The sequence below is a fragment of the Pseudophryne corroboree genome, chromosome 6, assembly GCF_028390025.1.
Source record: "Pseudophryne corroboree isolate aPseCor3 chromosome 6, aPseCor3.hap2, whole genome shotgun sequence".
Lineage (NCBI taxonomy): Eukaryota > Metazoa > Chordata > Amphibia > Anura > Myobatrachidae > Pseudophryne > Pseudophryne corroboree.
This window is the reverse complement of record NC_086449.1, coordinates 148,566,712-148,592,327: the sequence shown is the minus strand read 5'-3', so window position 1 is coordinate 148,592,327 and position 25,616 is coordinate 148,566,712. Positions and strand designations below refer to the sequence as shown.

Below are 25,616 nucleotides of genomic sequence, written 5' to 3'. Positions count from 1 at the left end.
TTTCAATGATTAAACAAAGCTTATAACTCCTTTTGTAAGCTTATTTCAACATTGGAAATTATATACATTGCTGTAACATCTAACAGTTAATACACAGGAGGCTTTTCAATGATTAAATTATGCTTATAACTCCTTTTGTAAGCTTATTTCATACAAAAACAACATCAGAAGGGGATAAAAAATGGGAGTGTCGGAGGAGTGGTTAGGGGCATGTTTAGAGGCGTGTTTTGCATAATTGGGGGGGTATCCCACCTGTCAGATTGAGTTTGACAGAAAGTGGTGCTCTCTCTACTGACATATACAGATTTAATTGTATCTAAATATATATATCTGTATAACATTAATATACTGTCATCTTCAGCCTTCAATTGATAAATCAAATCAAAGGCACACCAGTCAAGAGATGAAATAGTAGCAAGAATGAGCATAGTTTTATCAAGGACAGATGTCCAGATGAATAAATTAGAATTAATTAGAAAGATTCCATCCGCGCATGTATACATAGGCAGATAGGGAACTTAAATTTGCCCTGGACATTTTTTTTTAAATTGCCTCAATGTGGATGGTATCAAGTTAACTGTAGACAGGATTATCAATCATAGGTGGGATTAGCGAACAGAAGCTACAATACAAAGCAGAGAGACTCCCAGTGACCACCATAAAATAAAGACAGCTTCCCAATGACCGCCTACCATTGGCTATTCTATAATGGGTGCAGTGTGTGCGGCGCACACAGGCCCCTGAGTCCAGGGGGGGCCCACACCGCACACACTGCACCCATTTCTCCTATACTTACCTTTCCGGAGTCCATCGCTGACCGTGTATGGGCCCCCTCCTCTCCCGTAGCTGTTGCGCCACTGCTAGCGCTCTGAGCGCTGTAGACTCTGGCACAGTGCCAGAGTCTACAGCGCATGCGCAGGGCTCCGAAAAAATGGCGGCGGCGGCCATTTTTCTGAGTCCTGCGCATGCGCTGTAGACTCTGGCACTGTGCCAGAGTCTACAAAGCTCAGAGCGCTAGCAGCGGCACAACGGCTACGGGAGAGGAGGGGGCCCACACACGGAGTCTGCACGCGGGTCTCCTCCTCTCTAGAGACGCCCCTGCCGCCTACAATACATTGAGCATACAGTGATCACTACATTGTGCATCCCACTGGCTGCCAGGCAGAATAGAGAGCATCCCAACTGACAAGAAAACAGTATAAAAAGCATAATTAATTAACAGTATCTAACAGCTGCCATACAGCATTCTCATGACCGCCATATAGTATATAAAAATAGATTGACAGGCAGAGGCGGTCGTGGGGTGTGCCAGAAGGGGGCGGGCATTGGGGGGGCGCAGTCTGGACAACGCAGGCATGTCCGGACCGTTGCTGGGGCGGGCCACGGTGGCTGCGTAAATGGTCACACGCATCCGCTGTGACGCAAAACAGCTAAGTTGCATATTGCAGGGGGCTACTCGCCGGGTGCAAAAGCATCACCGCCATGCAATGATTTTGTACCTCTGCAGAGAGTGGGGGTAGGGCTTGACATGCGGGGTGGATTATCCCTGTGCTAGGCGTCCCCCCACATGTCAGAGATCCTGATCGTAGATGTGCTAATTTGAGCACATCTACGATCAGCTCTGAATCACCCCCTGTGACAGGTAGCATACCAATGCAGCATGGGCTGGAACATATCGATCGACACAGGGCTGATCGATGTGGCAGATGTGCGGCTGATCCCTGGAGAGGGATTAACCATAAGGAATATTACAATATCAATAGAGCAATGTTGTGGCCAGACACTATTAGGTTGAGCTCTGCTGACGTCAGCTCCAAGTAACTGGAAAAAGGTTAGGAGAAAAAACAAAATATAAGCAGCCCCATGACATCATGTGGCTGTCAGCCTATGGCCAATCCGCCCTTGGATGTATAACAAATTACCATCAAAGTGTTGAATACAGTCCAGGGAGGCAATAACAGGAACTTGCCAAAGTACTTGCAGTCTTGACAAAGCAGGACAGAATGAATCAGTAGTTTATACGTAGATTAAGCGCTCACCACTACATTTGATCACAGGTGGCTCACTGTTAATACCAATAATTAAAGTATAGTCTTGGCTTTAGTCCATAGCAATGATACCAGAATCTAGCCATCAAAGGTTCTGTAAATAATATTACTCTGAGCTTCCCAGTGTCTTTTCAGCCCATACTACTCCACTCGTCATCCCAAATAACGGCAAGTTCTCCTTAAAGGTAAACCAACATCCGTGATCAACTCGTAATGAAACACGTCATTAAGCCCTGCTGTATAATAATGTGGTTTGCGGCTTTGTGCAGTGTTGGTGAGGCTTAACAATGCGAATTGCATTTGTGTTTTAAGTAACTTTACATGGCCTATAGAAGGTGGAGTATAGCTCTGCAGTTGACGCACAGTCTTTAGCTGGCTGTGAGTCTTTAGACAGAAATCCGATAGAGTGTCAGTACCAGATGATAGAGGATGTTAAGACTCATGAACTATCTTTAGCTTCAGAACACATTCTTATGTTACCAAAGCCTAAACTCAATCTTAAATATTTTAGATGAGAGTAACAGGTGCCTTTTGAAAGAATGTTTGCCACTTTTCTAAGTCTCTTTATTTCTTCACAGAGCTACCAGCTGGTTTAAACTCACCTCAGGTCAGAATTTGCTCATATATAAAATGTCTGCAGGTAACAAGGCCTCCTGCTTTCCTTATGCTTATCTTACCTGTTTTGTAGGATATCAAGGCAAATGTCCAGAAAATTCCGCAATATCTAGAGGTAAAGAAGTCATAAATTATTGTATAAAGTAGTCTCAACTAGGTATATCTCTATCCTCACAAATTGTGTGGCATGACTTGAAAGAAACATATGTGCTCAATTCCTTAAACTCAAAGCCCATCCACTTTAAATCTGCATTTCTCAATCTCACAACCTATTTTTTTTCCTTCATCAAATGGGGGGCACTGGAACACTGGGGTATAGCCAGTTAGAGCTATCAAGAAAGGACAAGGGCTTGGGTACTTGGAGACTTGGTCAAATCCAGAAGGCTCCCCCTGCAGAAGGCTGCTAGCATTACCATGGAACCATGGCTGCAGTCAGGGACATCTGCAGACATGTCCAATGGTTCTGAACCTGACTCTGTATCTACCTATATCTCTCTCTATATCACTTACTTACATTCAATTTATTTGAAGTACATTCTATCAGGATCTACACCCCTATCTCTCTGCATGTTGCAGCTATCTATTGCCCACCTAGGCAATCCAATTTCTGGAAGATTTTTCTGCCTGGCTCCCTCACTTCCTATCCTCTGGCAGCTCTACCATCATCATGGGTGATATCAATGTCACTATTGATAGTCTAAAATCTGCTGCTCATGCCCCCAAATTACCTTCTCTAACCTCCTCTCTTGGCCTCTCCCAATGGACTGACTCTCCATCAGGAGGACCACTGCCTTGATCTCGTATTCACCAGACTATGCTCATTTTCTGAATTCACTAACACTCTTTTCCCTCTCAGATCAGCTGCATGCTCTCCTCCATTATTTCAAGCTCGGTGTCACTGGAGTCCTGCAATCCTCTTCAAACCCCCAATAATATTAATGCTATTAATTTTCAGCAACTATCCATCTCTCTGCAACAACTGTATTCACATATTTCTGTATTTATTTATCCTGAAACTGCTATATCACACCTGAACCAGACTCTAGAATAGCCCTTGATGAAGTGGCTCCAGCTTCTCATCACACTCCACGTAGGCCTAGATGTCAACTATGGCACTCTAAATTAACAAGACACCTATAAAAACTCTCACGTAAAGATGAATGTAAATCTCATACACCAAGCGACTTCCTTGCTTATAAGACTATCTACCATTCTTATCGTAATGCGTTGTACACTGCCTAACAAACATATTTCCAAACTCTCCTCTCTGCCCAAGCCTGTAACTTCAAGCAACTTTTTAATTCATTTAAATAATTTCTCAACCCTCCCTCATCCAACCCACCAGGCACTATTAATGCGCAATATCTTGGATCCAAGATGAAGTGGTTCTCTCTTTCTCAGCAAGTGACCTGCTCAATTCCCTACCTGAACCCTCTGGCACCTTCTCTTTATTTGATCCCACAAATGAAGATGAAGTATCAACGCTCTTCTCATCCTCCTACTCTACTACCTATCCTCTTGATCCTTTACCCTCACAAATAAGTAAAGTTCTGTCTCCTGTGCTCATCCCAACCTTAACTAAAATCTGTAATTTCTCTCTTTCGCTCTCTCTTTGCTGGTATCTTCCCTTCACAGTTCAAGCATGCAGTGATTACTCCCATTCCGTAAAAGCTAAATTCTGACCCAAACTCTCTCTCTCAAACTACCCTTCTATCTCTCAGCTCCCATGCCCCTCCAAGCTACTTGAGAGACTTGCCTAAACTCACCTCACATACTTTCTTAACTCACACAACTTATTGGATCCACTTCAATGAGGCTTTTGCTCCCAACACTCCACAGAGACAACACTGACTAAAGTAGTGAATTTTCTGCTGCGGGGTACACTGGGCTCCACAAGTCTGGACAATGGGGTGTAGAGTAGGATCTTGATCTGAGGCACCAACAGGCTCAACGCTTTGACTGTTCCCAGAATGCACAGCGCCGCCTCCTATATCACCCCGACCCCGCCTACCAGCACAGGAGCTCAGTTTGTCAGTTGGTGCTGCATTAAGCAGGCACTTAACAGAGGGGCTGCTCCAGGCAGCCCTAAGAAAAACTTTTTATGAGGTAAAAAGTGAAGACTTCAAGGGCAGCAGCAGGGGTAAATGTCTTCTGACATTCTCTGCTGCAGCTCCAGCTCTCCCCAACGGCGCTGTACACTCCCGAGCCCTGGTTGCCGGGTACCTACAGCGGAGGCTCCGGTTTACTTCACGTTAGGCACACACGGCTGGGGCTCTCCAGTATCGCGTGGCCGCACTTCGGGAGGTGGTAAGTGGGTCCTGCTCGCGGGACCCGGTCTTTATCGCGATCCGGCGTGGTCTGTGGGAGGCGGGCCGCGCGCGCTGGCGGTGGACATTGTGGATACAGGCGATCCCACTAGATCACCAGGGCATGGGCGCAGGTCAGGTTTTCTCTTAAAACCGATTTTAATATCGCCCACAGTACCCGGTGGTTTTGCATACAAGGGGGATAAGGCTTAGACCTGAAGCCCCTCCCCTAGCCCCAAGGCGCCATTTCCAGCAAGTGTTCCCGCCCTGGAGCTGCATCTCTGTCTTTCCTCACTCCCTGTCAGTGTCTGTGGCGCCATTACTCCTCAGCTCACTGTTTCTGGGACTGGAAAGAAAACACAGAATTGGGTGCTAGTGTTTAAATCGGATGTTAGCCGCACGTTCCTGGGGCTTGGTTCCTCTGCCACCACTTTTATAGAACAAGAAAAAAACACAGACTGGAACTGCGCTTAACATCCAATTGAAGATTTTATTCACTCTCACGATAAAAAATATATATTTATACAATCACCGGCCGGATTTCATATATTGCACAAACCATAAGTAAATTAATACGGACCTTCAATGCCTCTATAACACATAATTAGCAAATTATTAGCATATATAAATCTCTTAAAAACAAGAATTAAAAACTCAGTGCACACATAGTCGTTTCACTGACTAAAAAGCTGCTGATAGGTGACTCCTATAACCTTGCAGGCGTCCCTGCAATGTATAGCATTTCGTCTATTGCCCGTTTTTATTTATTTCTATAGCGGCAAAATAAAAAATGAAATATTCTTATAGTGCCCCTATGTCTGCGGGGTTAAACTGAATACCAGTCATTGATTAGTAACCATCCAATGAGCCGTAGGTCAGCAAAGCGGTGTTATTAATGCAGTTATAGCAAGCTTGTAAATGTCCTTCCCTTTAGCACTAGGGTATCGAGGCTGTCTCTGAATGAAATTATGGCTGTAATGATACTCAGGTCTGGGAGCACACTCCCTATTCCCCCTTAGCACTGGGGTCCGGGTACCGAGTTGATTAGTTGGTTAGTAAGCCGTAATACAGAGTATGCTTAACAGTCACTTGGTAAATACCTTAGCCGGCCGGCTGTGAACTCACTTATCTACTCCTCCACACACGCGTTTCTCCGCCTCGATGTGCCGTCGGCGGCTTCCTCAGTGTGTATGGAGCCTCTCCATGGTTTCCCGGCTTAAATACCGGGTTCGTATTTCCGTTCTCCTCTCTTACCCGCACATACATCGTGCGCCGCGCTCCAAGCCTCGTTCTCATTTGAAATGTGACGCGGAAAGTCAGTAACCTACTGACTTTCCGCGTCACATGTCAAATGAGAACGAGGCTTGGAGCGCGGCGCACAATGTATGTGCGGGTAAGAGAGGAGAACGGAAATACGAACCCGGTATTTAAGCCGGGAAACCATGGAGATGCTCCATACACACTGAGGAAGCCGCCGATGGCACATCGAGGCGGAGAAACGAGTATGTGGAGGAGTAGATAAGTGAGTACACAGCCGGCCGGCTAAGGTATTTACCAAGTGACTGTTAGGCATACTCTGTATGACGGCTTACTAACTAACTAATCAACTCGGTACCCGGACACCCGGACCCAAGTGCTAAGGGGGAATAGGGAGTGTGCTCCCAGACCTGAGTATCATTACAGCCATAATTTCATTCAGAGATAGCCTCGATACCCTAGTGCTAAAGGGAAGGACATTTACAAGCTTGCTATAACTGCATTAATAACACCGCTTTGCTGACCTACGGCTAATTGGATGGTTACTAATCAATGACTGGTATACAGTTTAACCCCGCAGACATAGGGGCACTATAAGAATATTTCATTTTTTCTTTTGCCGCTATAGAAATAAATAAAAACGGACAATAGACGAAATGCTATACATTGCAGGGACGCCTGCAAGGTTATAGGAGTCACCTATGAGCAGCTTTTTAGTCAGTGAAACGACTATGTGTGCACTGAGTTTTTAATTCTTGTTTTTAAGAGATTTATATATGCTAATTATGTGCTAATTATGTGTTATAGAGGCATTGAAGGTCCGTATTAATTTACTTATGGTTTGTGCAATATATGAAATCCGGCCGGTGATTGTATAAATATATATTTTTTATCGTGAGAGTGAATAAAATCTTCAATTGGATGTTAAGCGCAGTTCCAGTCTGTTTCTGGGACTGCTTGGGCAAATCCTCCTATGTAAAGCCGCCTGGTTGTCAGTGCTGTGACTTTACATGACACTTAAGTATTCTACCTGCCTTTTTAGTCAGTGTTAGTAAGAAACAGTGCATTTAGTCAGGGGTTTATAGTACAATTACCCTGTGATATACATCCAGTTTCTTACTGTGTAGTGTTATATCTATTGATTATATAGCTGTGTAAGCTAGTCCAGTGCAGTATTATTGTCTGTAATAACCTCTGCATTGTACAAACTGTGACTATTTGTGTGTGCATTGATAGCTGAGTGGTGTCCATCTCGTGTCTTTCACTCAACTTGTTATCTCTATATTCTATAACCTGAGGGGGCTTGGTGCGTCAGGTGTTATTTAATATAGGATTTTCACAAAGATATACTGTATTACGTATTTTTCTCTGTGATTTAGTCACCATATCTCTCCTTTATCTCTGCTGGTGCTGACTACACTGCGCAGGGGTTTGGGTTTAGGGATATAGTGCTGCTAATAATTGTACTGTGTTACCTCATACTGCAAGTTATATCATGTCTGCTTCTGAGGGTAACGGTTCTGGGGCAGAACACACTGCTGGTGTTGCTGAAGCCACAGGCACATATGGGGAGAATATAGCAGCTGTGGGCTCTGGTTCTGGGGGCTCCTTGCCCCCCAGTGGGACTGTGGCAACGGAGGCACATACTGACCCACCGTGGGCCGCTTTTTCCACGCTTCTGCATACGCTAGTTCATAAACTAACACCCCCTATGGGACCCCCAATGCCGGTACAACCGTATGTGGTCCCTGCAGCTAACCCGCCGTGGGCGGACGATTTATCTGCTCAATTAAAGAAGTTGAACCAGTCCCTGACTACTAAAAAGTCTGACCAACGCTCGCCTACGTCCAAGAGGTCCTCTAAGCGAGCGCTCGTCTCCCCTTAATCCACTGCTGTCACTGACACCTCGTCTGATGAAGACAGCACATACACTGACCCCACAGGTTCTGACTCAGATACGGCTGATGGGGAGGGTAGTTTACGTGTGGATGTTACTGATCTTTTGGAGGCTATTAAGTTAATTCTGCAGATTGCGGATGATCCCGAGCCATGCGTTCCTCCTAAGAAACCAGATAGGTTCAAGCGTCAGAAGGTGATTAAACAAGTTTTACCTCACTCTGACCACCTAGTGGATATACGTCAGGAACCCTGGCAAAGCCCGGGTACGAAGTTTGTGCCTCAAAAGAAGATGCTGGCTCGCTATCCCCTCGCGCCAGAGCTGTCTAAGAATTGGGAAAAGCCTCCTCCAGTAGACTCACATGTGGCTAGGATGGTGGTTTCCTCAGCTCTACCTGTCACTACCGTCACGTCACTAAAAGAGCCTAAGGATAAATGTGTCGAGGGTTGTCTAAAAGCGATTTACACCCTCACGGGTGCTGCACAAAGGCCCACTATTGCAGCTACATGGGCGGCAGAGGCTATTGAAGCATGGGCCTTGGAGTTAGAGGCTGAAATTAACTCTGACCATGCTAGACAATGCTTGTCATATATTGTCACAGCTTCTCGCTATATTAAAGAGGCGGCTTCTGATGCCGGTATCCTAGCAGCCAAGGCCTCTACTAAGTCAGTCCTGGCTCGCAGGATATTGTGGCTGAGATCCTGGTCTGTGGATCTGGACTCTAGAAAAACCCTGGAGGTACTCCCTTTCAAGGGGGATATTCTGTTTGGGGAGGACTTAAATAAGATAGTGGCTGACTTGGCTACTGCCAAAACTGCCTGTCTGCCTAATACAGCTCCTTCTGTGTCGAAGGCCAAAGGCACGTCCTTTACGCCCCTTTCGTCCTTCAGGTAAAGCAAAAGGTCAGGCGTACCATAAGCAGGCCCGCACTTCCAAACCTGGTAAGCCGAAGCCCAAAAGAGCCTGGGCTGCCCGTCAGCCAGCAGCCAAGACCGATAAGCCTGCCGCATGACGGGGCGGGCCTCCCCCTGGGGTATCCTAGGGTGGGGGGCCGGCTTCTAGGGTATACCCAGGAAAGGTTGAAGACCACTTTAGGTGCCTGGGTATGGGAAGTCGTCACTCGAGGTTACGCCATAGCCTTCAAAAACCGACCCCCTCATCGATTTTGCCAGACAGACGTCCCGTCGGACCAGACAAAGGCAAACACTCTGCATTCGGTGGTACAGACCCTCCTGGATACAGGAGTCGTAGTACAGGTGCCTCTTGCTCAGAGGGGTCGGGGGTACTATTCTCCGCTGTTTCTAGTCCCGAAACCGAATGGGTCCTCCCGGCCCATTCTCAACCTCAAGGCACTGAACAAATTTGTCAAGGTTTCCAAGTTCCGTATGGAAACCCTTCGCTCTATATTTCTGGCCTTGGAACCTGGGGACTACATGGTCTCCCTGGATATACAGGATGCTTACCTGCATATTCCTATAGCAGTGTCACATCAACAATACCTGAGGCTCGCTATTGGCAACCTCCATTACCAGTTTAGGGCGTTACCTTTTGGTTTAACAACGGCTCCGCGAGTCTTCACCAAAGTTATGGCGGTGATGACGGTGGTACTCCGCTGTCAAGGGGTCAGGATACTGCCGTATTTGGACGACTTGTTAATCCTGGCAAATTCCCCAGATCTTCTCCTGCGTCATCTGGATATAACGGTCCGGTTACTACAAGCCCACGGGTGGCTCATCAACTGGAAGAAATCCTCCCTAGTCCCTGCTCAGAGCATGGTGCATCTGGGAGCGCTGTTGGACACTCACAACCAGAGGTTGTTCTTGTCTCAGAAGAAAGTCCTGAAACTTCAGGACAGGATTCGTTGCTTCCTTTCTGGTCCGCAAGTGCTGATACATTCGGCGATGCAGGTGCTGGGCCTCATGGTGTCAGCATTCGACATGGTGGAGTACGCTCAATTTCACTCCCGCCCTCTCCAGAGGCTGATTCTAGCCAAATGGGACGGCCTGCCTCACCGGATCAGGTCTCAAATGATCTCATTGACTCCGGAGGTCTGTCTGTCGCTGTTCTGGTGGCTCCGGGACCAACAACTGTGCAGGGGCCATCCGTTCTGGATATCCAACTGGGTCCTGTTGACGACAGATGCCAATCTAAGAGGTTGGGGCGCGGTGCTGGAGCAACACTCCCTTCAGGGTCAGTGAACCAAGGAGGAATCTCTCCTCTCGATCAACATTCTGGAATTGCGGGCGGTCTTCAATGCGTTGAACCTAGCCCAGCATTTGATACAGAACCGTCCTGTTCAAGTACAGTCTGACAACGCCACCACAGTGGCTTACATAAATCATCAAGGCGGCACTCGAAGCCGTTTGGCAATGAAGGAAGCCTCACGGATTCTACAGTGGGCAGAACGCCATCTACCGGCAATATCGGCAATATTCATTCCGGGAGTCCTGAATTGGAAAGCGGACTTTCTCAGTCATCAGGACGTGCATGCCGGTGAGTGGGGCCTCCATCCAGAAGTGTTTCAACTCCTCGTGGAAAGGTGGGGTCTTCCAGATGTGGATCTGATGGCGTTTCGACACAATCACAAGGTTCCGGTCTTCGGAGCAAGGACAGGGGATCCTCAAGCAGCATTCGTGGATGCGCTGGCGGTGCCGTGGAGGTTTTCGGCTGCCGTACGTGTTCCCTCCGGTGTCACTCCTGCCCAGGGTAATTCGGAAGTTCAAGCAAGAAAAAGGAAATCTGCTTCTCATAGCCCTGGCGTGGTCCAGACGGCACTGGTTCTCAGACCTGCAAGGCCTATCATCAGAGCGTCCACTTCTACTTCCACAACGCCCAGACCTCCTCGTTCAGGGCCCCTGTGTCTACCAGGACCTAGCCCAGCTGTCTTTGACGGCGTGGCTCTTGAAGCTTCCGTCTTAAGAGCTAAGGGTTTTTCAGAAGAGGTCATTCAAACTATGTTGCGGGCCCGGAAACCGGCCTCTGCTCGGATTTACCATCGGGTCTGGCATTCCTACTTTGTTTGGTGCGCATCTAACCATTATGACGCTTCTAAGTTTAGTACAGCCAAACTTTTGGCTTTTCTACAGCAGGGCCTAGATTTAGGCCTGAGTCTGGCCTCCCTCAAGGTTCATATTTCTGCCTTGTCGGTGTGGTTTCAGAGAAAAATTGCGACTTTACCTGATGTTCATACTTTCACTCAGGGTGTGTTGCGCATCCAACCTCCCTATGTCCCGCCTGTGGCTCCTTGGGACTTGTCGGTGGTTTTGGAGGCGTTGCAGGAGCCTCCATTTGAACCTCTTGGTTCAAGCTGGCCTTAAGTGGCTTTCCCTTAAGGTGGTGTTCTTGCTGGCTATTGCCTCTACTAGAAGAGTGTCGGATTTGGGTGCCTTGTCTTGTAGTTCCCCATATCTGATTTTTCACCGTGACCGGGCGGTTCTTAGGACTTGTCCCGAATATTTACCTAAGGTGGTTTCTTCGTTCCACCTTAATCAGGAGATTGTGGTTCCAGCTTTTGTTTCTCCTGATTTGTCTCCCAAAGAGCGGTCTTTGGATGTGGTACGGGCTCTCCGTATCTATGTGAAGAGAACTGCTTCTATTCGAAAGTCTGATTCTCTCTTTGTTTTGTTTGGATTTCACAAACGTGGCTGGCCTGCTCACAAGCAGACCCTGGCCAGGTGGATTAGAATGGTGATTGCGCATGCTTATGTGAAGGCTGGTCTGTCAGCTCCTGTTCACATTACGGCCCATTCTACTCGGTCTGTTGGACCTTCTTGGGCGGCCCAACGTGGTGCGACCCTTGACCAATTGTGCAAGGCGGCTACGTGGTCCTCCGGGAACACATTCATAAGGTTCTATGCCTTCGATACTGCCACTTCCCAGGATGCTTCCTTTGGACGCCGGGGTTCTTGTGCCCGCTACAGTGCGTCCCCTCCCATAAGGAACTGCTTTAGGACATCCCCATTGTCCAGACTTGTGGAGCCCAGTGTACCCCGCAGCAGAAAACGAGTTTTATGGTAAGAACTTACCCTTGTTAAAACTCTTTCTGCGAGGTACACTGGGCTCCACAAGGCGCCCACCCTGACGCACTTAGCTTCTTTGGGTTGATATGGCATTAGCCACTGACACTTCTCCTGTCGTGAGAGTGTGGTGTATGTGGCTACTAACCGTTGTCGTCTCTTTTCCTGCTACTGCATTGGGCTGGTTTACTAAACTGAGCTCCTGTGCTGGGAGGCGGGGTGATAGAGGAGCGGGCGCTGTGCATTCTGGGAACAGTCAAAGCTTTGAGCCTGTTGGTGCCTCGGATCAAGATCCTACTCTACACCCCATTGTCCAGACTTTTGGAGCCCAGTGTACCTCGCAGAAAGAGTTTTAACAAGGGTAAGTTCTTACCATAAAACTCGTTATTTCATCACTGCGAAATCTAAAAGTCATTACTCACTTCTTATTCTCCTCGATCTCTCTGCTGCCTTTGACACTGTTGACTACTTTCTTCTCATACAAACACTACAATCCCTAGGTCTTCAGTACACAGCCCTTTCTTGGTTCTCATCCTACCTATCACATTTTCAGTGTCCGCTTCTCTAAATCAACCTGCTCTTCAGTACCTCTATCAGTTGGAGTACCACAGAGCTCAGTCTTATGTCCTCTGCTTTTCTCAATCTATACCACATCTCTTGGCAAACTAATGAGCTATTTTGGAATTCAGTATCATCTGTACGCGAATGATACTGAAATCTACCTATCCTCCCCAGCTTTGCCACCATCTGTATTGATCCATGTTACTAAATGCCTTTCTGCTGTTTCATCTTGGTTGTTGTCTCGCCACCTCAGTGTAATTTCTCTAACGTCCTAGTGGATACTGGAGTGACATTAGTACCATGGGGTATAGATTGGGTTCATTGGAGCCTGGCACTTTAAGAAATCAGTCAGTGTGTGCTGGCTCCTCCCCTCTATGCCCCTCCTAGGAAAACTGTGCCCGAGGAGACGGACATGCTTTGAGAGAAGGATATAAACACAAATAGTGGTGAGGTAACGAACCAACACACAACAATAACGAAGATAGCAGAGCTAACCAAAACAGAGGAAAGCACCGCTAACTATAATAATAAAGGATAGGTGCATTCTCTAGAGTTCCAGAGTTTTCTTCAGACTTTATGTTAGTTTATTATTTTCAGGCAGCACTGGTTAGCCACCAGTCTGCCTGCGTCGTGGGACTTAGGGGGGGGGGCAACCAAACCAACTTAATATAGAGTTAATGGTTCGTATCCCTGCTGACAGGACATTGAGCTCCTGAGGCGCTGTTTCTCATGCCCCAGTGTGTGAGCCCACGCCGGCAGCATGCCGCCACCCCTAAGAAATGCCGTATAGACGTGGTGCGGTAAGTACTACACCAGAGTCCCGGTTAGTGGGTCCCCGGCGACAATGGTGGCATTAAGGCGCGGCCTTGAGCTGCAGTGCCCACTGGGGACCCACACTGATGCAGAGTAAAAGGGGATCCTAATCTCTCTTTCTGCTGCGGGGTACACTGGGCTCCACAAGGAATGGACAATAGGGTGTAGAGTAGGATCTTGATCCGAGGCACCAACAGGCTCAAAGCTTTGACTGTTCCCAGAATGCATAGCGCCGCCTCCTATATCACCCCGCCTCCCTGCACAGGATCTCAGTTTTGTAGTTGGTGCTGCAGTAGCAGGCACTTAACAGAGGGGCTGCTCCAGGCAGCCCTAAGAAGAGCTTTTTTTCTGAGGAAAAAAGTGAAGACTTCAAGGGCAGCAGCAGTGTTACATGTCAGTGGACATTCACGGCTGCAGCTCCGGCTCTCCCCAGCGGCGCTGTACACTCCCAAGCCCTGGTTGCCGGGTAACTACAGCAGGAGGCTCCAGTTTTCTTCTTGTCAGGCACACACGACGGGGGCTCTCCGGGATCGCGTGGCCGCGCTTCGGGAGGTGGTAAGTGGGTCCCGCTTGTGGGACCCGGTCTTTATCGCGATCCAGCGCGGTCAGTGGGAGGCGGGCCGCGCGCACTGGCGGTGGACACTGTGGCAGTACAGGCGATCCCACTAGATCACCAGGGCATGGGACAGGTCAGGTTTTCTCTATAAACCGTTTTATTAGAGCCCGCAGTACCCGGTGGTTTTGCCAGCAGGGGCATAGAGCTTGGACCTGAAGCCCCTCCCCCAGCCCCAGGGCGCCATTTTCTGCAAATGTTCCCACCCTAGAGCTGCATATCTGTCTCTCCCTCACTCCCTGGCAGTGTCTGCGGCGCCATTATCCCTCAGCTCACTGTTCCTGGGAATGCTTGGGCAAATCCTCCTATGTAAAGCCGCCTGGTTGTCAGTGCTGTGACTTTACAAGACACTTAAGTATTCTACCTGCCTTTTTTAGTCAGTGTTCGTTAAGAAAGAGTGCACTTAGGGTTTCCTAGTACAATTACCCTGTGTTATACATCCAGTTCTTACTGTGTACTGTTATATCTATTGTTATATAGCTGCGTAAGCTAGTCCAGTGCAGTATTATTGTTAGTCAGTCTGTACAATGCAGAGGTTATTACTATTTGCGTGTGCATTTGATAGCTGAGTGGTGTCCATTTCGTGTCTTTCACTCAACCTGCTATCCCTATATTCTATAACCTGAGGGGGCTTGGTGCGTCAGGTTTTATCTAATATAGGATTTTCACAAAGATATACTGTATTACGTATTTTTCTCTGTGATTTAGTCACCATATCTCTCCTTTATCTCTGCTGGTGCTGACTACACTGCGCACGGGTTTGGGCTAGAGGTATTGTGCTGCTGACAAATTGTACTGTGTTACCTGATACTGCAAGTTATATCATGTCTGCTTCTGAGGGTAACGGTTCTGGGGCTGAACACACTGCCGGTGTTGCTGAAGCCGATACCTATGAGGAGAATATAGCAGCTGTGGGCTCTGGTTCTGTGGACTCCTTGCCCCCCAGTGGGACGGTGGCAACGGGGGCAAATAATGACCCGCCGTGGGCCGCTTTTTCCACGCTTCTGCATACGCTAGTTCATAAACTAACACCTCCTATGGGACCCCCAATGCCGGTGCAACCGTTTGTGGTCCCTGCAGCTAACCCGCCGTGGGCGGACGATTTATCTGCTTAAGTAAAGAAGTTGAACCAGTCCCTGACTACTAAAAAGTCTGACCGTCGCTCGCCTACGTCCAAGGGGTCCTCTAAGCGAGCGCTTGTCTCCTCACAATCCACTGCTGTCACTGACACCTCGTCGGATGAAGACGGCACTTACACTGACCCCACAGGTTCTGACTCAGATACGGCTGATGGGGAGGGTGGTTCACATGTGGATGTTCCTGATCTTTTGGAGGCTATTAAGTTAATTCTACAGATTACGGATGATCCCGAACCATCCGTTCCTCCTAAGAAACCAGATAGGTTCAAGCGTCAGAAGGTGATTAAACAAGTTTTACCTCACTCTGACCACCTAATTGATATATGTCAGGAACCCTGGGAAAACCCGGGTACGAAGTTTGTGCCTCAAAAGAAGATGCTGGCTCGCTATCCCCTCGCGCCGGAGCTGTCTAAGAATTGGGAAACGCCTCCTCCAGTGGACTCACATGTGGCTTGGATGGTGGTTTCCTCAGCTCTATCGGTCACCACCGTCACGTCTCTAAAAGAGCCTACGGGTAAACGTGTGGAGGGTTGTCTGAAAGCGATTTACACCCTCACGGGCGCTGCACAAAGGCCCACTATTGCAGCTACTTGGGCTGCAGAGGCCATTGAAGCATGGGCCTTGGAGTTAGATGCTGAAATCTCCTCTGACCATGCTAGACAATGCTTGTCATATATTGTCACAGCTTCTCGTTATATTAAAGAGGCGGTTTCTGATGCCGGTATCCTGGCAGCCAAGGCCTCTACTACGTCAGTCCTGGCTCGCCGGATATTGTGGCTGAGATTCTGGTCCGTGGATCTGGACTCTAGAAAAACCCTGGAGGTACTCCCTTTTAAGGGAGATATTCTGTTTGGGGAGGATTTAAATAAGATTGTGGCTGACTTGGCTACTGTCAAAACTGCCTGTCTGCCAAGTACTGCTCCTTCTGTGTCGAAGGCTAAAGGTACTTCCTTTCGCTCCTTTCATCCTTCAGGTAAAGCAAAAGGTCAGGCGTACAACAAGCAGGCCCGCACTTCCAAACCTGGTAAGCCTAAGCCCAAAAGAGCCTGGGCGGCCCGTCAGCCAGCTTCCAAGACAGATATGCCTGCCGCATGATGGGGCGGGCCTCCCTCTGGGGGATCCCGGGGGTGGGGGGCCGGCTTCTAGGGTATACCCAGGAATGGTTGAAGACCACTTCAGATGCCTGGGTACGGGAAGTCGTCACTCGAGGTTACGCCATAGCCTTCAAAAACCGACCCCCTCATCGATTTTGCCAGACAGATGTCCCGTTGGACCAGACAAAGGCAAACACTCTACATTCGGTGGTACAGACCCTCCTGGATACAGGAGTCGTACTACAGGTGCCTCTTGCGCAGAGGGGCCGGGGGTACTATTCTCCGCTGTTTCTAGTCCCGAAACCGAATGGGTCCTCCCGGCCCATTCTCAACCTCAAGGCATTGAACAGGTTTGTGAAGGTTTCCAAGTTCCGGATGGAAACCCGTTGCTCTATAGTTCTGGCCTTGGAACCTGGGGACTTCATGGTCTCCCTGGATATACAGGATGCTTACCTGCATATTCCTATAGCAGTGTCTCATCAGCAATACCTGAGATTTGCGATTGGAAACTGCCATTACCAGTTTCGGGTGTTACCTTTTGGTTTAACAACGGCTCCGCAAGTCTTTACAAAAGTCATGGCGGTGATGACGGTGGTACTCCACCGTCAAGGGGTCAGGATACTGCCGTATTTGGACGACTTGTTAATCCTGGCAAATTCCCCAGATCTTCTCCTGCGTCAACTAGATGTGACGGTCCGGTTTCTGCAAGCCCACGGGTGGCTCATCAACTGGAAGAAGTCATCACTGATCCCTGCTCAGAGCATGGTGCATCTGGGAGCACTATTGGACACTCACAACCAGCGGTTGTTCCTGTCTCAGGAGAAAGTCCTGAAACTTCAGGACAGGATTCGTTGCTTCCTATCTCGTCCGCAAGTGTTGATACATTCGGCGATGCAGGTGCTGGGCCTCATGGTGTCAGCATTCGACATGGTGGAGTACGCTCAATTTCACTCCTGCCCTCTCCAGAGGCTGATTCTAGCCAAATGGGACGGCCTGCCTCACCGGATCAGGTCTCAAATGATCTCATTGAGGTCCGTCTGTCACTGCTCTGGTGGCTCCGGGACCAACAACTGTGCAGGGGCCGTCCGTTCTGGATATCCAACTGGGTCCTGTTGACGACAGATGCCAGTCTAAGAGGTTGGGGTGTGGTGCTGGAGCAACACTCCCGTCAGGGTCGGTGGACCAAGGAGGAGTCCCACCTCTCGATCAATATTCTGGAGTTGCGGGCGGTCTTCAATGCCTTGAACCTAGCCCAGCATTTAATTCAGAACCGTCCTGTTCAAGTACAGTCGGACAACGCCACCACAGTGGCTTACATAAATCATCAAGGCGGCACTCGAAGCCGCCTAGCAATGAAGGAAGTCTCACGGATTCTACAGTGGGCAGAACGCCATCTACCGGCCATATCGGCAATATTCATTCCGGGAGTCCTGAATTGGGAAGCGGACTTTCTCAGTCATCAGGACGTGCATGCCGGCGAGTGGGGCCTCCATCCAGAAGTGTTTCAACTCCTAGTGGAAAGGTGGGGCCTTCCAGACGTAGATCTGATGGCATCTCGATTCTCGACACAATCACAAAGTTCCGGTCTTCGGAACAAGGACAAGGGATCCTCAAGCAGCATTCGTGGATGCGCTGGCGGTGCCGTGGAGGTTTCGGCTGCCGTACGTGTTCCCTCCGGTGTCACTCCTGCCCAGGGTAATTCGGAAGTTCAAGCAAGAAAAAGGAATTCTGCTTCTCATAGCTCCAGCGTGGCCCAGGCGGCACTGGTTCTCAGACCTGCAAGGCCTATCGTCAGAGCGTCCAATTCTACTTCCACAACGCCCAGACCTACTCGTTCAGGGCCCCTGTGTCTACCAGGACCTAGCCCGGCTGTCTTTGACGGCAAGGCTCTTGAAGCTTCCGTCTTAAGGGCTAAAGGGTTTTCTGAGGCGGTCATTCAAACTATGTTGCGGGCCCGGAAACCGGCTTCTGTTCGGATTTACTATAGGGTCTGGCATTCTTACTTTGTTTGGTGCGCAGATAATGATTATGACGCTTCCAAGTTTAGTATAGCCAAGTTGTTGGCTTTTCTTCAGCAGGGCCTGGACTTAGGCCTCCCTCAAGGTTCAAATATCTGCCTTGTCGGTGTGGTTTCAGAGAAAAATTGCGACCTTACCTGATGTGCATACCTTTACTCAGGGCGTGTTGCGTATCCAACCTCCCTATGTCCCGCCTGTGGCTCCTTGGGACTTGTCAGTGGTTTTGGAGGCGTTACAAGAGTCTCCGTTTGAACCTCTTGGTTCAGCTGACCTTAAGTGGCTTTCCCTTAAGGTGGTGTTTCTGTTGGCTATTGCTTCAGCTAGAAGAGTGTCGGATTTGGGTGCCTTGTCCTGTAGTTCCCCATATCTGATTTTTCACCGTGACCGGGCGGTTCTTATAACTCGTCCCGGCTATCTACCTAAGGTGGTTTCTTCGTTCCACCTTAATCAGGAGATTGTAGTTCCGTCACTTGTTTCTCCTGATCTATCTCCCAAAGAGCGGTCTTTGGATGTGGTACGTGCTCTCCGTATCTATGTGAAGAGAACTGATTCTCTTTTTGTTGTGTTTGGGTTTCACAAACGGGGCTGGCCTGCTCACAAGCAAACTCTGGCCAGATGGATTAGAATGGTGATTGCACATGCTTATGTGAAGGCTGGTCTCTCTGCTCCGATCACATTAAGGCCCATTCTACTCGGTCTGTTGGACCTTCTTGGGCGGCCCAACGTGGTGCAACCCTTGAACAATTGTGCAAGGCGGCTACGTAGTTCTCTGTGAACACGTTCATAAGGTTCTATGCCTTCGATACTGCCGCTTCCCAGGATGCTTCCTTTGGACGCCGGGTTCTTGTGCCCGCTACAGTGCGTCCCCTCCCATAAGGAACTGCTTTAGGACATCCCCATTGTCCATTCCTTGTGGAGCCCAGTGTACCCCGCAGCAGAAAATAAGTTTTATGGTAAGAACTTACCTTTGTTAAAACTCTTTCTGCGAGGTACACTGGGCTCCACAAGGCGCCCACCCTGACGCACTTAGCTTCTTTGGGTTGGTATGGCATTAGCCGCTGACACGTCTCCTGTCGTGAGAATTCGGTGTTCTGGCTACTAACTGTTGTCGTATCTTTTCCTGCTACTGCATTGGACTGGTTAACTAAAAACTGAGATCCTGTGCAGGGAGGAGGGGTGATATAGGAGGCAGCGCTGTGCATTCTGGGAACAGTCAAAGCTTTGAGCCTGTTGGTGCCTCGGATCAAGATCCTACTCTACACCCCATTGTCCATTCCTTGTGGAGCCCAGTGTACCTTGCAGAAAGACTCGTTTTTTACACAATATGACATTAAAATGCCAGTATAATCTTTATAGGGACCGCGCGCCATTGAAGGGGCGGGCTTCCTGGAGAGCGGGACCAGAAGCTGAAAGGCACCGTTTCCTGCTGCTGCTGACTACAGGCTGCACGATGAGACTGCTCCTCCACAGTGGCCACTGAACCACTAATTATACTGGTACCATGGGGTCATATAGAAAGGGGGGGGGGCATATATACAGCGGTTACACCACTGTGCTAATAGCAAACATATAAATATACCCAGCGGAGTGCTGCTCTGGACTGGAATTGTGTGCTGGTCCCAATCCTCTCTCTGTCACTCCATTCAGGGCTGTCCGGGCTTATTATTCTGTTTCACAGGGCCGGTTCGAGCCCTCACTGCGCCCCGGTCAGGGAATGGGGGCGTGGTTTAATACAGGGGGCGTGGTCAGTTATGCCCCCTGTACAGTAGTAGCGCCGCTTAAATGCTGAGCGGTGCGCGATGACGTCATCACGCACCGCACAGCAAAAGGTCCTCTCCACGAAGGGAAACTAGACGCGTAGCGTCTAGTTCCCTTCGCGGAGTGGACCTTTGCTGTGCGGTGCGCGATGACGTCATCGCGCACCGCACAGCAAAGGTCCTCTCCACGAAGGGAAACTAGTCGCGTAGCGTCTAGTTCCCTTCACAGGGGACCCAGCCGGGGGACACAGCGGGCAACGGAGGGCACAGCAGTGGCGGATCTTGGCATGGTGCGGCGCCCTCCGGATGTCGCCAGCGCCCTCTGGAAGGCGACGCCCCGGGCAAAAGTCCTGCTTGCCCGTGGCAAGATCCGCTGTTTCACTAATGTGTTGTCATTGCACTGTGTTATAACTCTGTGTTTTCTGCTGTAAGCATGTCTGGGAAAAAATCTCTGTGACCCTCTTGCAACATCAAGTTTACACACTCTTCACAGGGGTCTCTACTATGTACCCAGTGTTCTCTGCCTTCACAAGGTAGTGGCTTACAGGAACCTGAATGGTTAGAATCATTTAAAACAATGATTACTAATATAAATTCAGAGTTAGCTGCTGCAAAGCAAGAAAGGCAGACCCTGAAACAGTCTGTAGATGATTTCTTGGTTAAGACTGCTGACCACAGACAGGCTACTCAGCCTCCTCTGGTGGTCTCTTATAATCGCACAATACCACAGGTGCTCCAGATTGACTCTGATAATTAAATGCCAGAGTTAGATGAGGGAGAACTGGAGGTGGAAGATGACAATACTCTGTCCCCGGGGGTTGAGGCCCTGATTTATGCTATTAGGGAAGTACTCGACATACAGGATAAGGAGACAGAACCAGAAGAGGAATTGTTTTTTAATGTAAAACCAAAATCCTCTGTCACCTTCCCTAACTCAAAAGAATTAAACTCCCTTTCCAAAGAGGCGTGGGTAAATCCTAACAAGAAATGTATTACTCCTGAACGGTTACTAAATTCCTTTCCCTTTCCTGCTGAGGATAGAAAAGTTTAGGAAAACCCACCGTCCATGTATACTTCAGTGTCCAGGCTGTCGCATAAAATCGTGCTGCCTGAACCTGGGGCTATCTCCCTCAAAGACCCAGCTGACCACAAAATTGAGACTACACTCAAATCAATCTGTACTGCAATGGGCGTAGCCCAACGCCCCGCTACTGCTTGCGGCTGGATATCTAGCGCCATTGTTAAATAATCCGATAATATAATTCATGGGTTCGACTCCCTACCTCAGGATGAGATCATTACACTGCTGCAGCAAATCCAAGATGCTGCAAACTTTATGAGTTAGGCAGTTAAGGAATTATGTCTCATTAATGGTCGTACCACGGCTATGGCGATCTCGGCTCGCAAAGCTCTGTGGGTGTTGAGAACCTTCCTTTTACAGGGGATGCCTTGTTTGAAGAAAAACTAAACCAATGGATATCTCAGGCGACGGCAGGTAAGTCTACCTATCTGTCGTCTGCTGCACCTCCTGCTAGACGTCCCTACCCTGGGCCCTATCTGCAGTCCTTTCGTGTGGCAAAATTCAGAAGCAGAGCCAGAGGTGTGTCCAATGCTGCTAAAGGAACTCGCGGTAAGCCCAGTAAACCCTCTGGACGATGCCTCTGGATCCTCTTCCACAAAGCCCTCTGCGTGACGGTTGGCCCCAGCAGCAAGGCGACTTCCAGGTAGGTGCTCGCCTTCAACACTTTGCCCCTGTGTGGGCAAAGTCCTGCCGAGATCCTTGGGTGAGGGAGCTCATATTCCAAGGATACCGGCTGGAATTTCAGGAACTGCCTCCTCTCAGGTTCTTGAAGTCGGCCTTACCCCTTCACCTGTAGCATGGGTTACCTTGCAAAAAGCATTTCAAAAACTGCTTTCCACAGGAGTTATTGTTCCAGTACCTCCTCCACTGCAAACAAAGGGATTTTACTCAAGTCTCTTTGTGGTTCCAAAGCCGGACGGCTCTGTACGACCGATCTTGAACTTCAAATCCCTGAATCCGTATCTTCGCGTGTTCAAATTCAAGATGGAATTCCTAAGGGCAGTGATCTCCGGTCCGGAAGAGTGGGAGTTCCTGGTGTCTCTGGATATCAAGGATGCATACCTTCATATCCCAATATGGCCACCCCATCAGGCTTACCTTCGGTTCGCTGTACTGGATCAACATTTCCAGTTCCAGGAATACACAAGAAATAAGAAATCACTTCTGCGCTCGTCAAACGACAAAACAATGGTGAAGTATAACAAGAGTAAGTTCGTAATCAACAGTCTTTAGCAAAAAGTCTGTTCCCTTTCTCAGTTCTTTTTCATGTAAGTAGTACAGGGTGCAAGATGACTTGGTGCGTACCGTACTCACGTTAAAACGTTATATGTCCCTCGTATAAAGGTATCTTTGGTACTCCGTTCCCTTCTTTCCTCCTACTTCTCCAAATGAGACAGTCGATTGGTTCTTATCCTCGAGGGTGGGAAAAAGGAACAGGAAAACGACTGATAGTGTAGTAAGTTCGTAATAATGGGTAACCACTTCTAGAGTGCGTAACTCCTATGTCCTTATTCTTTTAATGAGGGGGTGCGTACCATACTCACATCAATGCAAAAAAGGGGTGGAAACACATAAAGGTATCTTTACTTCTATTGGTGGTTCATAAGCCTGATATTATCACTCAGAGTCACCCACACAAGTGAGACAGATGATAAGGATAGTGGGCGTACCAAACTCACACTTAGCAGTGCGGAGACCTGTACATAAAGGTATCTTTGGAGTGGTCCTAATAATTAACAGTCTGGAATTCTACTCCACTCCACGAATGGAGATGGAGGAGTGGGAGTAATAAGGGTGCAAGATGACTTGATGCGTACCGTACTCACGTTAAAACGTGGTATGTCCCTCGTATATAGGTATCTTTGATACTTCGTTTCTTTCTTTCCTCCTACTTCTCCGAATGAAACACTCGATTGGTTCTTATCCTCGAGGATGGAGAAAAGGGACAGAAAAACGACTCATGGTGTAGTAAGTTCGTAATAGCGGGTAACCACTTCTGGAAAGCGTAACCCCTATGTCCTTATTCTTTTAATGAGGGGGTGCGTACCATACTCACATTCATGCAAAAGGGGTGAAAACACATAAAGGTATCTTTATTTCTACTGGTGGTATAGCCTTAATCCTTATGTTATCACTCAGAGTCACCCACACACAGGTGAGACAGATGATAAGGATGATGGGCGTACCCAACTCACACTTAGCATGGCGAAGACCTGTACATAAAGGTATCTTTGGAGTGGTCCTAATAATTCTCAGTCTCGAATTCAACTCCTCTCACGAATAATAGTGTGCGTGTAGAAAAATACAGAGTATCAAAAAATGAGGAGGTGGAATAGTATCACACAACAAAAATGTATTAATAAAACATGTAAAAACAGCATAAAAAAGCTGGCAAAGGACCCATGGTTATGACAATCGAGGGTATATAAAGATGAGTGCAAGATGTTAAAGTCTGGATTTTTCTCACCTTTATTAATACCGTCCCAGTCAATCCCTAGTGGTCCTGTCCCTCACACCAACGCGTTTCGACAGAGAAGTCTTTTTCAAGGTGTGTAGTGAGGGCACTAGTACAGATATTTATACCCCACAACAGGAAGTCATGTGATGGGGGTGTGGTTGCAGATTTCAAAAATCAAGTATACTGTTAAAATACATAAGGCCTTATGTATAGCCAAATATAGTTTTGGACAGGCACAAGCTATAAACTACAGGTCATTAAAAGCACATATACTATTTAAAACACTTTAAAAGCGCTGGGTGTATCCCTTCCTGTGAAGTGGAACGCACGGGATCCCAGAAGTGACGCGCATACGTTCCACACGTGCAGGAAGCGCCGCACGCTCCACTTCTTGTAGGGTGGAACGCTGTAGTTTACCTCGTACAATGTAAATGTAACAAACAATAAGCCGGTAGAACAACCAGAAAATTAAAGGAGAGAATGAGCGTACATCTCAGAAACATTAAGAAAGGACTCTTAACACATGGAATTTCTGCTCATTTTAAAGATAAACATGACTGCAAACCTTCGGAGCTAGTTTCTTTTTGCGGCATTCAAGTTGTGTTGGGGAATTGGAGAAAAGGTGACGTGGAAGAAAGACTCGCCCGAACCGAAATGAGGAGCATCTTTAATTTAGGCACTTTGAAACCTAAGGGTCTCAATCTAGAATTTGAAACTAAATGGTTCCTCTGATAGTTCCAGACCATTATTATGACCTTTTTCCAATACACCCTTCACCACAACATTGCCTCCAGTGTATCTTTTTCCCCTTAGCATTGCTTCATTAGCTCAGCATTACTGTATGACAAATGACAGAAGTTGTACATCTATACCTCATTGCCTATTGGTCTATTTGCTTATATGCATGTTTTTTCATCCTTTTTTTTTACCTGGTTGCATTTAGCGAGCCATAAATAGATTTATGCACTTATATTGTGCTTATATGTATTTCACATACACATAATTAAGTGTGCGTGTTTTGGCTATTTTTATTTATCACACACACACTGTTAGTTGTATTTGTGTATGTATATGTATGCACACACCCAGCTAACTTCCATAACCAGTGGGTTAGTATAGATCTCAGTATTTCCAGTTTTTCACTTATTCCACTTCTTATATACTAACCATGCTTCATTATTTAACATTGCGTTTATTTTCAAGTTTAACTTTAATGTATTAGTCTGGCTGCCTAGTGGTCTATAAGAGGTTGCTATTGTCCCACTCCTCCTCGTACCACGCAGGCCACCGTCCACCACTGGAGCGCACAGCCGCTACTTCCGGACTGTGCGCTCCACAGACCGGATGTGTACTGATTCCTCTGCCTGTGGAATGCATGCCCGCCATTTCCGGGTACATGCGTTCCTCCCTACAAGAAGTGGAGCGTGTAGCGTTTCCTGCACGTGTGGAATGCATGCGCGTCACTTCCGGGATCCCGTGCATTCCACTTCACAGGAAGGGATACACCCAGTGCTTTTAAAGTGTTTTAAATAGTATATGTGCTTTTAATGACCTGTAGTTTATAGCTTGTGCCTGTCCAAAACTATATTTGGCTGTACATAAGGCCTTATGTATTTTAACAGTATACTTGATTTTTGAAATCTGCAACCACACCCCCATTACATGACTTCCTGTTGTGGGGTATAAATATCTGTACTAGTGCCCTCACTACACACCTTGAAAAAGACTTCTCTGTCGAAACGCGTTGGTGTGAGGGCCAGGACCACTAGGGATTGACTGGGACGGTATTACTAAAGGTGAGAAAAATCCAGACTTTAACATCTTGCACTCATCTTTATATACCCTCGATTGTCATAACCATGGGTCCTTTGCCAGCTTTTTTATGTTGTTTTTACATGTTTTATTTATACATTTTTGTTGTGTGATACTATTCCACCTCCTCG

The 25,616-nt window shown here is 47.9% G+C and overlaps 1 protein-coding gene across 1 annotated transcript in view; it reads left to right on the top strand.

The window, feature by feature from the left end:
• Positions 1–25,616, top strand: part of FER1L5 (fer-1 like family member 5) — a 926,196-nt gene that overhangs the window by 713,936 nt on the left and 186,644 nt on the right. Inside the window, exons 39-40 of the mRNA XM_063929941.1 lie at positions 2,627–2,655; positions 2,737–2,778. Of these exons, the coding sequence (XP_063786011.1) occupies positions 2,627–2,655; positions 2,737–2,778 (71 nt within the window). The remainder of the gene's footprint in view (positions 1–2,626; positions 2,656–2,736; positions 2,779–25,616) is intronic.